At 39.5% G+C, this 14,912-nt stretch overlaps 1 protein-coding gene across 1 annotated transcript in view; it reads right to left on the bottom strand.

Annotated features, from left to right (window-relative positions):
• Window positions 1–14,912, bottom strand: part of MEGF11 (multiple EGF like domains 11) — a 590,966-nt gene that overhangs the window by 242,492 nt on the left and 333,562 nt on the right. Inside the window, exon 8 of the mRNA XM_058156456.1 lies at window positions 1,020–1,194. Within this exon, the coding sequence (XP_058012439.1) occupies window positions 1,020–1,194 (175 nt within the window). The remainder of the gene's footprint in view (window positions 1–1,019; window positions 1,195–14,912) is intronic.

The following is a 14,912-nucleotide window of genomic DNA, read 5'->3' as shown; positions in this document are numbered from 1 at the left end:
GATAATAAAATTCAAAGACCTGCAAATAGTAATAGAACGACCGTGGCAAAAGCAAGCCAAGGATGGACCAACTCTTTTTTCTTCTTTCCCTTGTACCTCATATTTTCTTTCCCCGCCTCTTTTTCCCTCCCTTAATTTCCTACTTTCATTTTTCTGTGTATTTCTGGGTATGTCATGAATGCAAGAACATCTTTTTCTTCTTCTTCTTCCATGTCTAGATCAAACTTTAAACTGCCAGAATGAAGTCACCTTCTTGGCTTTGTCTTTGGCCAAAAACAAATCATTATTGGTACATGTTTCTGGTAGTAGTTGCCATACCAGTAGATCAGGGGTGGGTTCCGTGTCTCTCAGAACAGCTTCCATCCTGCAATGTTATCTGTAACACCTTCAAACATCCACATCTGCCTGTTCTAAGTCCTTGGGAAGGACTCAACAGGCAGACAAAAATGCCAATCCAGTCTGAACAACATCTAGCTGACTGTGCGACCAAATCATCATCATCATCATCATCACCATCATCCCCAAATAGGACTTTTGAATACAGACAGATCGTCATCTGGAACACAACACACCAGATATCACAGTGGTCGAAAACTGAAACATACAATTTATTGACTTCGCGGTACCAGGATGCCAGAGTCGAAGAAAAAGAACTGGAAAAAATCATGAAATATCGCCACCTGGCCATCGAAACTACACGGCTATGGATGAAACATGTAACAATGATACCCATTGTCTTCGGGGCAGTTGGTACCATGTCCAAGAATTTTACAAAACACATCAAGAAATTGCAGCTTCCTGCAATAACACCAGCGGAATTGCAAAAAAACCTGTGCTACTTGGAACATCGTACATCTTAAGAAGGTACTTGGTTCATACGTAGGACGGTGGCAGCAACCCATATCAACCATTAGCACCAGTCAATGGTATTTGTGATGCATTTTTGAATGTTCAGTTGACTGAGTTTCCTGTTTAATGAATAAAGTATATAACGATAATAGGAGGAGGTTAGGACTTACCATGTATCCTGGTCCACAGGTGCATTTTCCTGTGATGCTGTCACAATCTGCTCCATTTTGACAGTGGCAAACAAGGCGACAACTTTCACCGTAGAACCCTGGTGCGCACGTTTCGTTGCAATAAAGGCCTGCCCAACCAGCTTTGCAATTGCATTCGCCGGACAGAGGATGGCAACTGTCAAAAAAGAGATCCGGGATTAATCAGTTATTCCGCCAGGAAGAAAAGCAACCCTAGCAGGTCCTGGGAAGCCAACATCTGACCTGGTTAAATGTCGCACAGGGTTTACAAATGTTCCTGCTAAAGAAATGTGCAATCTGTCAGAAATAAGAAGGCCAACAAAAGCTCGTGAGAAAAATTAACCAGGAGCTGGGAGTGAGACAGTCTTGTTGGAAGAAGTAAGAACATCACTATGCTGAGTGGATAGGAAAGGCAATGAAGAGAAATCTGCAGAGAACCCAAAATAGGGCATATGAAACCTTTGCAAGACCTTTACTTGATTACTGTTCATCTGCCTGGAACCCTCACTGTATTTCAGACATCAATTCATTAGAGAGGATCCAGAGATATTTTACTAGGAGAGTTCTCAAATCGTCTGCTTGAAATAAAATTCCCTATCGCACCAGGCTTGAAATCTTAGGTCTAGAAAGCCTCGAACTACGTCGCCTACGTTCCGACCTATGCTTAGTTCATAAGATTATTTACCAAAACGTTCTACCTGTAAATGAATACTTTAATTTCAGCCATAATAATACAAGGGCCATCAATAGATTTAAACTCAATGTAATCTGCTCTAATCTTAATTGTGGGAAATATGACTTTTGCAATAGAGTAGTAAATGTCTGGAACATTCTACCTGATCCTGTTGTTAGTCTCTCTAACCCCCCTACCTTTTACCTTAAACTGTCTACCGTGGACTTTTCATGTTTCTTAAGAGGTCCCTAAGGGGACGTGCATAAGCGCACCAGCGTGCTTACCGTCCCTCTCCTACTGTTCCCAATCATATGTAATCATTCTATGTGTTTATGGCTATGTTTTGCCTATTTATATCCATTTTTTGTGTGCCAAATTTTTTTCATGTTACTTGTTTCCTTGTATTTGTTGACAGATAGATAAATACAGTGGTGAAATCCATTTTCTTTTCTACTGGTTCTGTGGGCGTGGCTTGGTGGGTGTGGCTTGGTGGGCGTGGCAGGGGAAGGATACTGCAAAATCCCCATTCGCACCCCACTCCTGGGAGAAGGATATTGCAAAATCTCCATTCCCACCCCACTTTGGGGCCAGCCAGAGGTAGCATTTGCCAGTTCTCCAAACTACTCAAAATTTCTCCTGCCAGTTCTCCAGAACCTGTCAAAACCTGCTGGATTTCATCCCTGGAATAGATAGATAGATAGATAGATAGATAGATAGATAGATAGATAGATAGATAGATAGATAGATAGATAGATAGATAGATAGATGGATGAGGGAAAGATGAGAAAGGTGGATGATAGATAGATAGATAGATAGATAGATAGATAGATAGATAGATAGATAGATAGATATGAGGAGACAGTGAGTTTTAGTTCTACCTTTGCTATGAAAGCTGGCTGGGTGCCTTTGGGTCAATCTGGAGCCTGGGAGTTCTAGTCCCACCTTTAGCATGAAAACCAACTGGGTCACTCTCTCTCTCTCAGCCCAACCCACCTCACAGGGTTGTTGTTGTGGAGAAAATAGGAGGAGGAAGGAGTGTTAGGTATGTTCGCCACCTTGAATAAAAATAATGAAAGGATATAAACTAACTAGCTAACTAAAGAAATAAATGTGAGCTGACTTCCAAGTGTCCAGAACCTGTCAGAACCTGCTGGATTTCACCCCGGATATCTCTATCTCTATCTCTACCTCTATCTCTATCTCTATCTCTATCTCTAACTCTATCTCTATCTCTATCTCTATCTCTAACTCTATCTCTATCTCTCTATCTCTCTCTATCTCTCTCTCTCTATCTATACAGAGAGAGAGAGAGACAGACAGAGAGAGAGAGAGAGAGAGAGAGAGAGAGAGAGAGAATCAGGATAAATAATCAGGTCCTATGTTGTTGGAGAAAGGTTCAGGAGGAAAAGTCTATGGGATCATGGTTATTTATCCAAAAATCCTGGAAATAGGATGCTGGGGTTAAGTACCCAGGAAACCAAGTCTCTCTGTGGTCCACTTCCAGGACCCAAAGCATTGTTTTGGACAGAGAAGGCTTCCCCTATTCTGGATGCGCAACATCTGGCAAGATCATCTTTGGACATTTTGGGAGGTCTCCAAGCTTGTGGTTTGGAGCAGCAACCATTGTTATGACTTTGGCACACTTTAAAAGGGTTGCGGAATGCACAACAAACTCCTCTGGGCCACCCTGTATTCTCTGGGAAGTCTGCATGTATAAAAAAAGACCAGGGCTTCAATTATGTTGTTATATGGTCACTACCTTGACACTGTTGACTGCATCCTTATTTTCTGGGATCATCTTCTGAACATCTCACAAAAAGATTCATCCTAGCCATATTCAAGGAATAGCAGAATAACAGAGTTGGAAGGGACCTTGGAGGTCTTCTAGTCCAACCCCTTGCTCAAGCAGAAGAGCCTCTACCATTCCAGAAAAAGTGGCTGTCCAGTGTCTTCTTAAAAGCCTCCAGTGATGGAGCACCCACAACTTCTGAAAGCAAGTTATTCTACTGGTTGATTGTTCTCACTGTTAGGAAATTTCTCCTTGGTTCTAGGTTGTTTCTCTCCTTGATTAGTTTCCACCCATTGCTTCTTATCTTGCCTTCTTATTGAATTATTCTTATTATTATAATAATTATAATTATTATATTATATTATATTATTATATTATATCATATCATATCATATCATATTATATATATAATTATAATAATTATAATTATATAATTATAAAATATAATTATAATTATTATAATAATTCTTATTGAATTATTCTTATTGAGTCTGTCATTTGCACCTCTATAACAGTCTGGTTCGGTTCTGCAACCCAACAAGAAAGACACAGACTTCAGAGGATAATTAGAACTCCAGAAAAAATAATTGCTACCAACCTGCCTTCCATTGAGGACCTGTGTACTGCATGAATCAAGAAGACGGCTGTGAAAATATTTACAGATCCCTCACATCCTGGACATAAACTGTTTCAACTCCTACCATCAAAATGACGCTGCAGAGCACTGCACACCAGAACAACTAGACACAAGAACAGTTTTTTCCCGAAGGCCATCACTCTGCTAAACAAATAATTCCCTCAACACTGTCAAACTATTTACTAAATCTACACTACTATTAATCTTCTCATCGTTTTCATCACCAATCTCTTTCCACTTATGACTGTATGACTGTAACTTTTTGTTGCTATCATTAAGGGTTAAATTGCAACCTATGACCATCATTTGTGTTGTAAATGTTGTACCTTTGATGAAGGTATTTTTTTTCTTTTTTCTCTTTTTTTTTCTTTTATGTACACTGAGAGCATATGCACCAAAACAAATTCCTTGTGTGTCCAATCACACTTGGCCAATAAAATTCTATTCTATTCTATTCTATTCTATTCTATTCTATTCTATTCTATTCTATTCTATTCTATTCTATTCTATTCTATTCTTCTGGTGCTTTGAAAAATAGGTTGACCCCCTCTTCTTTGTGGCAGCCCCTCAAATATTGGAACACTGCTATCATGTCACTCCTAGTTGTACTTTTCACTAGAGTAGACAAACCCAATTCCTGCAACCGTTCTTTGTATGTTTTAGCCTCTAGTCCCCTAATCATCTTTGTTGCTCTTTTCTGCACTCTTTCCAGAGTCTCAACATCTTTTTAGAATATGGTGACCAAAACTACATGCAATATTCTAAGTGTGGTCTTAGTAAGGCTTTATAAAGCGGAACTAATACTTTACATGATCTTGGTGCTATCCCTCTGTTAATGCAACCTAGGATTTCATTGGCTTTACTTCGAAAACGCAAACCAGAATTATAAAGTCCCCAGGAAAAGTTTTACTTGGCTGGCCTAGTTTCTACCCCCACCCCCCTACTTAAGCTATCAACGGAAGAGCTAGCACATAATGTTGTGCCTAAAAATTACCAAGTGCTGTAGCTGTCTTATGCTTCCTCGAGTAACTAATTAAAACAATTAATCAGCTTAATAATAAAAAATAAGAAAAGTTTCCAACTGACATACTCCTTGAATTATATGTTCCTCGGTTCACACCTCTTAACATTTAGATGAAAACTCATAAAAACAACCAGTGCCTCCACCCACCTCCGCTTCTATTAATCTCCGTGGAATGAAAACAGAAAATGAAAAAGGCAGAGCAATAGTTTAGTTTCTCTGGTTTTGCACTTTCTTGTGGCACATAATAACGCCACGTTTTCAAGCAACTTGGCTCCGCATAGCTAAATTAAATCTTTCAAAAGTAATGGATGTTTCTTGCAGTCAGAATCCGTATATTACAATTCAGCCAAACACCACTTCACCTAGTAAGCATTTCTCCTGCAAGGCGGAGCCTTTCATCACAATATAAAAGGTTAGGCCTTTTAAAAACAAATTACCAACATGAAATATGGCTATTTTATGAGTGGCACAAAGTTTATTCCCCTAAATAATAAGCATGCAAGTGACAAACAGCAAGAAGAACAGAATTAAGAGCCGATACGCCATTCAGGAAAAGCTAAAGGGTATTTTTTAATCTCACTCTCTCTGTCTCTTAAAATCTATATTTCTGCCTTCGGTAATATTCTGTCTGAGCTCGTATCTCCTGACTTTGAATCTTATCCTTCTCTGTGCAAATTCCACTTATGGAATTCACTGAGGAAAGTGAAATTGATTCAAAACAAGTTGTATCTTCCTCGGTCTCTATTTTTCTTTTTAGTTCAGCTCCAGCAACGCATCCGCTCCTCATACAAGGTTAACTACTAAGACTGTATTACTATTCTTCTTCTCATCCTTACTAGTACCTACCTCTTCCCTTTGGAGGCTATATCGATGTTGCTTGTATCTTTACAACTTATATTGTTTTTATTGTTTCCGAGTATGATTTGATTACTTAATAGTATCCTATGACTATCACTAAGTGTTGTATCTTATGATTCCTGACAAATGTATTTTATTTTTCTTTATGTACACTGAGAGCGTATGCACCAAAGACAAATTCCTTGTGTGTCCAATCATACTTGGCCAATAAAAAAAATTCTATTCTATTCTATTCTATTCTATTCTATTCTATTCCATTCCATTCCATTCCATTCCACATTTTCTATTCCGTTCCGTTCCGTTCTGTTCCATTCCGTTCCATTCCATTCCATTCCATATTTTCTAGTCTGTTCTGTTCTATTCTATTCTATTCCATATTTTCTATTCCATTCCATTCCGTTCCGTTCCATTCCATTCCATTCCATTCCATTCCATTCCATTCCATTCCATTCCATTCCATTCCATTCTATTCCATATTTTCTATTCCATTCCATTCCATATTTTCTAGTCTGTTCTGTTCTATTCTATTCTATTCCATATTTTCTATTCCATTCCATTCCGTTCCGTTCCATTCCATTCCATTCCATTCCGTTCTATTCCATATTTTCTATTCCGTTCCATTCCATTCCATTCTACTCCATATTTTCTATTCCATTCCATTCTATTCCATATTTTCTATTCCATTCCATTCCATATTTTCTAGTCTGTTCTGTTCTATTCTATTCTATTCCATATTTTCTATTCCATTCCGTTCCATTCCATTCCATTCTACTCCATATTTTCTATTCCATTCCATTCTATTCCATATTTTCTATTCCATTCCATTCCATATTTTCTATTCCATTCCATTCCATATTTTCTAGTCTGTTCTGTTCTATTCTATTCTATTCCATATTTTCTATTCCATTCCGTTCCGTTCCGTTCCGTTCCGTTCCGTTCCGTTCCATTCCATTCCATTCCATTCTATTCCATATTTTCTATTCCGTTCCATTCCATTCCATTCTACTCCATATTTTCTATTCCATTCCATTCTATTCCATATTTTCTATTCCATTCCATTCTATTCTGCGGGTCGACTGAAGACCTTAGCTTGGAATTAATCAACAGTGGAAACTTGTTACTCATTGATATTTGGTTCTGGGATGCACGATGAATACCAAAAACAATGAGTACCAAACAAATTTTTCCCATAAGGAATAATGTACAGTAGTAAGTCACAAGGCAGTCGACAAGTTCTAGCTTGAGTGTCGAGTACCAAACAATGAGTAATGGGACAAGATTTTTGTGTCAAAATGCATTGAGTACAGGTTGTCCTTCGACTTACGACCAAAACTGAACCCAACATTTACGTTGCTAAGCGAGACATTTGTTAAGTGAATTGTGCTCCATTTTACAACCTTTCTTCCAAACAGTTGTTAAGTGACTCACTGCAGTGGTTAAGCTACTAAGACGATTGTCAAGAGAACCTGGCTTCCCCACTGACTTTGCTTGTCAGAAGGTCCCAAAAGGGGATCACGTGACCCCAGGACACTGCAACCATCATAAATATGTACTACATACGTACCTTGATGAAGGTATCTTTTCTTTTATGTACACTGAGAGCCTCTGCACCAAGACAAATTCCTTGTGTGTCCAATCACACTTGGCCAATAAAATTCTATTCTATTCTATTCTATTTTACATGCCAAGCATCTGAATTTTGATCACATGACCATGGGGATGTTGCAAAGGTCATAAGTGTGAAAAATGGTCATAAGTCACTTTTTTCAGTGCTGTTGCAACTTGGAATGGTCACTGCAGAAAAAACCATGGCTACCAACCTGCCTTCCATTGAGGACCTGTATACTGCATGAGTCAAAAAGAAGGCTGTGAAAATATTTACAGACTCCTCGCATCCTGGACATAAACTGTTTCAACTCCTACCCTCAAAACGACGCTATAGAGCACTGCACACCAGAACAACTAGACACAAGAACAGTTTCTTCCCGAAGGCCATCACTCTGCTAAACAAATAATTCCCTCAACACTGTCAGACTATTGACTAAATCTGCACTACTATTAATCTTCTCATAGTTCCCATCTCCAATCTCTTTCCACTTATGACTGTGTGACTGTAACTTTGTTGCTGGCAATCCTTATGATTTATATTGATATATTGACCATCAATTGTGTTGTAAATGTTGTGCCTTGATGAACGTATCTTTTCTTTTTATGCACACTGAGAGCAGATGCACCAAGACAAATTCCTTGTGTGTCCAATCACACTTGGCCAGTAAAAAATTCTTTAATATTCTGTTGTATTCTATTGTATTCTATTCTATTAGAACTGTTGTAAGTCAAAGACTATCTGTACCAAATTCGATGAGTTTCAAAGCAGTTGAATACCAAGTTATATACTGTAGAAGAATCGGACCCGATTTTGGACCCTGGTATTATGTGCCTTGCCTATGATGATTAACAGATTAACAGAGTTGGAAGGAACCTTACAGGTCATCTAGTCCAACCCCCCGCTCAAACAGGAGACCCTACACCATTTCTGACAAATGATAATGCCACGGTTAGACTGGAACCCAAATCCTTACAGACATATGTCCTTTGAGAAGGTTATAGGTCCTTCATCTTTTGGTACCTCCTTGTCTTGAAACTTAATGAGCTGAAGCAGAGTTTCTTGGAAAGTTAAACCCTGAAATGCCAACATAACGCATGAAAAATACATCTATGGATCCATGCCTGCCACTGTCTCTTCTGTCCCCCGAGGACCAAGATAAGGCTGAGTGGAATGACAGATTTTATCAGCTGAGTGACTAGACTCATTTATTAAGAGCTGCAGATACCATCTGGAGACAAGACTGTTTCAAGGCAAGAAAGCAGGTACAAACAGATAGGAAGTTAAAAAGAAGCCAGCCGTGAATTGAAATCTGGCTGGATCTGAAGCATACAATGCAAATATTATACCGGGGGAATAAATGCTAAGAAGGTCATTTATTCCTATATCAAATTTGAAAACCCTGCCTAGCCTTCATTAAGAATGCAATCCAAACTTCAGATGTCCTTAACGGGCACAACAGTTCATGAAATGACGGTAGGGAAACTCTTCTATCCCTTAAGTACACCAGGCAAACTGTCAAGAAAGCCATGGCTGGCGAAAACTTCAGGAAAGGTTTTGGAAACAACTGAATGGAAAATTGTTGGTGACCGACTATCGTTGCTGCACCATAGAGAGTATTGTAATTTACTGGACCTGTGTACGGTTTGCCAGTTGCACAGTGGCAGATAGGGCAGCGCTCCAGAGGGTTAACGTCATTGCCCAGAGGATCATTGGTTGCTCTCTCCCCTCTTTGGAAGAGCTTGATAGCTCCCGCTGCCTTAAGAAAGTTCAAAACATTCTTAAAGATCCATCTTATTCTGGATCGCACACACCCCGTTTTTTTGAACTATTACCATCTGGCAGACGGTACAGGACAATAAAGACAAGGAAAAATAGGCTGAAAAACAGCTTCTATCCCAGGGCAGTAATCATACTGAATTCTACAATATAGTGCAGTGTCGGGTTTTCAATTTCAATTATATAGAATGTGAAGGATGTATGTTTGTGTTTTTATTTTTATAGTTATAATGAAGACCGCATTTAATTTCGTTGTACCAGGTGCAATGACAATAAAGCAAACTATAAACGCCAGAACAACCAGACACAAGAACAGTTTTTCCCCGAACGCCATCACTCTGCTAAACAACTAACTCCCTCCACACTGTCAAACTATTTACTAAATCTGCACTACTATTAATCTTCTCAGCGTTCCCATCACCCATCTCCTTCCACTTATGACTGTATGACTGTAACTTTGTTGCTTGTATTCTTACGATTTATATTGATATTGATTGTTTCCTGATTGCTTATTTGTACCTTATGACTATCATTAAGTGTTGTACCTTATGATTCTTGATGAACATATCTTTTCTTTTTATGTACACTGAGAGCGTATGCACCAAGACAAATTCCTTGTGTGTCCAATCACACTTGGCCAATAAAATTTTTTATTCTATTCTATTCTATTCTATTCTATTCTATTCTATTCTATTCTATTCTATTCTATTCTATTCTAAATTATAAGGAACTGTCAACCCGGAAGCGAACCTAGTTGATCTTTGAGGCTTCAGGGTTACCATAAGGCAGAAGAGACAGGTGGCGGGAATAGATAGTTGGGGTTTGTAGTCAAAACAAAAAGTTTTCCTGTGGGAACCAAGGACATTCCAATGGGTGCTGGGGAGAGGAGGAAGGCAGTAGCCAAGCAACTGGTCAGCACCTCTACTGGACAACTGATGACTTAGGAGAAAGGGGGAACTTTCACTTTTTCATTAGGTGAAAACCGCAGGAACTTTCAGAGTCGTTTTTACCAATTGGGCCAATAGGATGTATCCAATAAATTGCTCTTTGAAGAATATACCTGCCACAGAGTTCTGCTTTGTCAGAGTGTTTACAGCGTGACTACTATTTTGAGACAACCCAGGAGCAAAATACAGGACACAGGTTTTGTCATTACAAACAGTGGTTTATATACAAGGTTTCTATATACATACATATATGTGGTAGGCACATACCAGGCAAGCAATCTTCAACTCTACACAGAGAACTACAATGCAGATAGAACACAATGAGGAGAGTAATACATGAGGAGAGAGACGTCCTGTAATGGCCTCCCTTATATAGACAGCTTCTTAAAGGGGTGACTAACCCCGCTGACTCATTCTCCTTGCTCTTGCTATCTCCCAAGAAAAGTTCCTTTAGAAATGCAGCCTCTTTCAAGAGTTCTGCTTTCCTGAGGGGATAAGAGAGGCAAGTCCTTATAGCCAGCTTCTGACATGCAAAGTCAATGGCGGAAGCTAGATTCACTTGTGTGATTCACTTAACAGCTGCAGCGGCAAAGAAGTTTGTAAATTTAGGTGGGAGTCATCAAACAACCTCCTGGAGATTGGAGGCTAAAATATATGATGAACGGTTGCAGGAACTGGGGATGTCTACTCTAACAAAGAGAAGGACTGGGAGATGACATGATAGCAGAGTTCCAGTACTTGAGGGGCTGACACAGAGATACAGAAAAAAGGCACTTGAGGCCAGGATAAGAACTAATGGGTGGAAGATCATTAAAGAAAGATCCAACCTAGAACTAAGGAGAAATTTCCTGACAGTAAGAACAATTAATCAGTGGGCAGCTTGCCTTCATAAGTTGTGGGTGCTCCATCACTGAAGGTTTTCAAGAAAAGATTGGACAGCCATTTGGTTGGAATGGTGGAGGATCTGAGCCATGGTGGTGCAGTGGTTAGAGTGCAGTACTGCAGGCTACGAGCTTCCTCCGGGATTACGACAACTCCCCGACCTCCGGACCTTCAGACGTGAACTGAAGACTTTATTATTTCAGCGCGCTGGACTAGCCTAAGAATAAAATGTTTTAGCTAAATTTTAATGGGTTTTTTACCGTTTTTTACCGTTTTTAGTGATTTGGCTATGATAATATTTAGTTTTAATTGGGTTTTTAATGCTTATTTTTTATATTGTCTTTTAATATGCCTGTGAACCGCCCTGAGTCCTACGGGAGATGGTGCGGTATAAAAGTATGATAAATAAATAAATAAATAAATAAATACTTCTACTGACTGCCGGCTGCCTGAAATTTGGCAGTTCAAATGTCACCAGGCTCAAAGTTGACTTATCCTCCCATCTTTCTGACGTCAGTAAAATGAGGACCCAGATTGTTGGGGGTAAATATGCTGACTCTGTAAACCACTTAGAGAGGGCTGTAAAAGTTGTACCTTGATGAAGGTATCTTTTCTCTTATGTACACTGAGAGCATATGCACCAAGACAAATTCCTTGTGTGTCCAATCACACTTGGCCAATAAAAAAATTCAATTCAATTCAATTCAATAAAAGCACTGTGTAGTGATATATAAGTCTAAGCGCTATTGCTATCTCCTGCCACGGGAAGGGGGTCGAACTAGAAGACCTCCAAGCAGTGGTGAAATCCTGTTGGTTCTGTCTGGCTCACACGAACTGGTAGCATGTGGTTCAGCAAACCAGTTGCGGTGGAAGCACGAGGCTCTGCCCATCCAGCCGGATTTTGTTACTTCCTGGTTTTTAACCCTCTGCGCATGCGCAAAGCCTTCTGTGCATGCGCAGAGGGTAAAAAATCGGATGTGACGATGGCACGCGCACTTCCAAACTGGTAGGGAAGGTAAGTAGATTTTACCCTTGCCTCCAAGGTTTCTTCTAAACCTATTATTTATTTATTTATTTATTTTTATTTTATTTATTTTATTTGCATTTATATCCCGCCCTTCTCCAAAGACTCAGGGCGGCTTACACTATGTCAGGCAATAGTCTTCATCCATTTTGTATACTATATACAAAGTAAACTTATTGCCCCCCAACAATCTGGGTCCTCATTTTACCTACCTTATAAAAGATGGAAGGCTGAGTCAACCTTGGGCCTGGTGGGACTTGAACCTGCAATATTGCAAGCAGTTGCTGTTAATAACAGGCTGCATTAGCCTGTTGAGCCACCAGAGGCCCATATTATTCTATGTTCTATGTTTTAAATAACATCATAGAGGCTGTCACAGAGAAGGGGACATCAACCTCTTCTTCATAGCGCTTGAAGGCAAGAGAAGAAGTAATGGATGGAAGATCAATAGTGATCCAACTTAGTGGTGGGTTTCAATTTTTTTTACTACCGGTTCTGTGGGTGTGGCTTGGTGGGTGTGGCATGGCTTGGTGGGCGTTTGTGGTGCTTCATCACTGGAGGCTTTTAAGAAGAGACTGGACAGCCACTTGTCCAGAATGGTAGAGTCTTCTGCTTGAGCAGAGGGTTGGACCTCCATGGTTCTTTCCAACTCTGTTATTCTGAATTCTGTCCTTAATGCAGAGAATTTTATATGCTGCTTCCTGGGCCCAATTCAAGATACTGGTTAGTATAGAAAGCCTGGCACATCTGAAGCAATTATCTTTTGGACTGCTATTCCAATAGGGACTGTTGATCTTACTTGCTTAGCTCTTCAACAAGGCATGTTGTAGGTCCCTCCATGAATATATTCTACAATGATAGATTTCCTCGCCCCCCTTTGCAAGGACTACATAATGAAACGATTGTCCCACTGAAGTTGAGGTTGGCTCTTGGTTAAAGAAGAGTCTTAAAATCTGTCTTTTTATCCAGGCTTTTTAAGTCGAGAGGGTTCCCTTTACCTGTTAGTTTGAATCATTTTAATTGTTCTATTGGATTTTAGCTTGACCGCTAATTCTCCCGGTTGCTTTGAGCTGCGAAACGAGAATGGGGCAGCGCATAATTTTTCTTACAGGAATGAACACACTGAGAACCCAAACACCAGTTTCATCAGGCGGAGCTACATTAAATGAACACAAAGATTCAAGTCCCTAAAAGTAAAGTTGAGATTATGAAGATAAGCAGTTCATAGCATCAGGATGTGTGGCAGAGGTTGGCTCCTTCGAAATGAACATGTATCTAACCATTGTTAAGACTTCTCCAACAGAAAAGTAGCCTGTATAAAGGCAAAACTGAGAGTGAGAAATGTGTCATTTAAGAACTGGGATTATTTTTCTACTAACGCCCTTTATTTTCCTTTCCTTTCCTTTCCGTTCCGTTCCTTTTTCCTTTCCTTTCTTCCCTTCATCTCTTTTTCATTTCGCTTCCTTTCCTTTATTTCATCTCTTTTTCCTTTCCTTTCCTTTCCTTTCCTTTCCTTTCCTTTCCTTTCCTTTCCTTTCCTTCCTTCTTCCTTTTTTCCCTTTCCTTCATCTCCTTTCCTTTCCTTTCCTTTTTCCTTTCTTTCCTTTCTTTTTCCTTTCCTTTCCTTCCCCTTCTTCCTTTTTCCCTTCAGTTCCCTTCCCTTCATCTCTTTTTCCTTTCCTTTCCTTCCCTTCCTTCCCTTCTTCCTTTTTCCCCTTTCCTTCATCTCCTTTTCTTTTTCCTTTCCTTTCCTTTCCCTTCCTCCTTTTTTCTCTTCTCTTCTCTTCCCTTCATCTCTTTTTCCTTTCCTTTCCTTCCCTTCCTTCCCTTCTTCCTTTTTCCCCTTTCCTTCATCTCCTTTTCTTTTCCTTTCTTTTCCTTTCTTTTCTTTTCCTTCCTTCCCCTTTTTTTCTCCTCTCCTCTTCTCTCCTCTTCTCTCCTCTTCTCTTCTCTTCTCTTCATCTCTTTTTCCTTTCCTTTCCTTTCCTTTCCTTTTTTCCTTTCCTTTCCTTTCTTTTCCTTTTTCCTTTCTTTTCCTTTCCTTCCTTCCTTCTTCCTTTTTCTTTCTCTTCTCTTCTCTTCCCTTCATCTCTTTTCCTTTCCTTCCTTCATCTCCTTTCTTTTCCTTTCCTTTCCTTTCCTTTCCTTTCCTTTCCTTTCCTTTCCTTTCCTTTCCTTTCCTTTCCTTTCCTTTCCTTACCTTCCTTTCATTTCTTTTTCCTTTCCTTTCCTTCCCCTTCTTCCTTTTTCCTTCCTTCCTTCCTTCTTCCTTTTTCCTTTCCTTCATCTCCTTTCCTTTCTTTTCCTTTCCTTTCCTTCCTTCTTCCTTTTTCTCTTCTCTTCCTTCATCTCTTTTCCTTCCTTCCTTCCTTCCTTTTTCCCTTTCCTTCATCTCCTTTCCTTTCCTTTCTTTTCCTTTCTTTTCCTTTCCTTCCTTCCCTTTTTTTTCTCCTCTCCTCTTCTCTTCTCTTCCTTCATCTCCTTTCCTTTCCTTTTCCTTTCTTTTCCTTTCTTTTCCTTTCCTTCCTTCTTCCTTTTTCTCTTCTCTTCTCTTCTCTTCCCTTCATCTCTTTTCCTTCCTTCATCTCCTTTCTTTTCCTTTCTTTTCTTTTCTTTTCCTTTTCTTTCCTTTCTTTTCCTTTCCTTTCCTTTCCTT

The sequence above is a fragment of the Ahaetulla prasina genome, chromosome 13 (assembly GCF_028640845.1).
Source record: "Ahaetulla prasina isolate Xishuangbanna chromosome 13, ASM2864084v1, whole genome shotgun sequence".
Taxonomy (NCBI): domain Eukaryota; kingdom Metazoa; phylum Chordata; class Lepidosauria; order Squamata; family Colubridae; genus Ahaetulla; species Ahaetulla prasina.
Note: the sequence above shows the minus strand (reverse complement) of the source record. Positions and strands in the feature narration are given on the sequence as shown.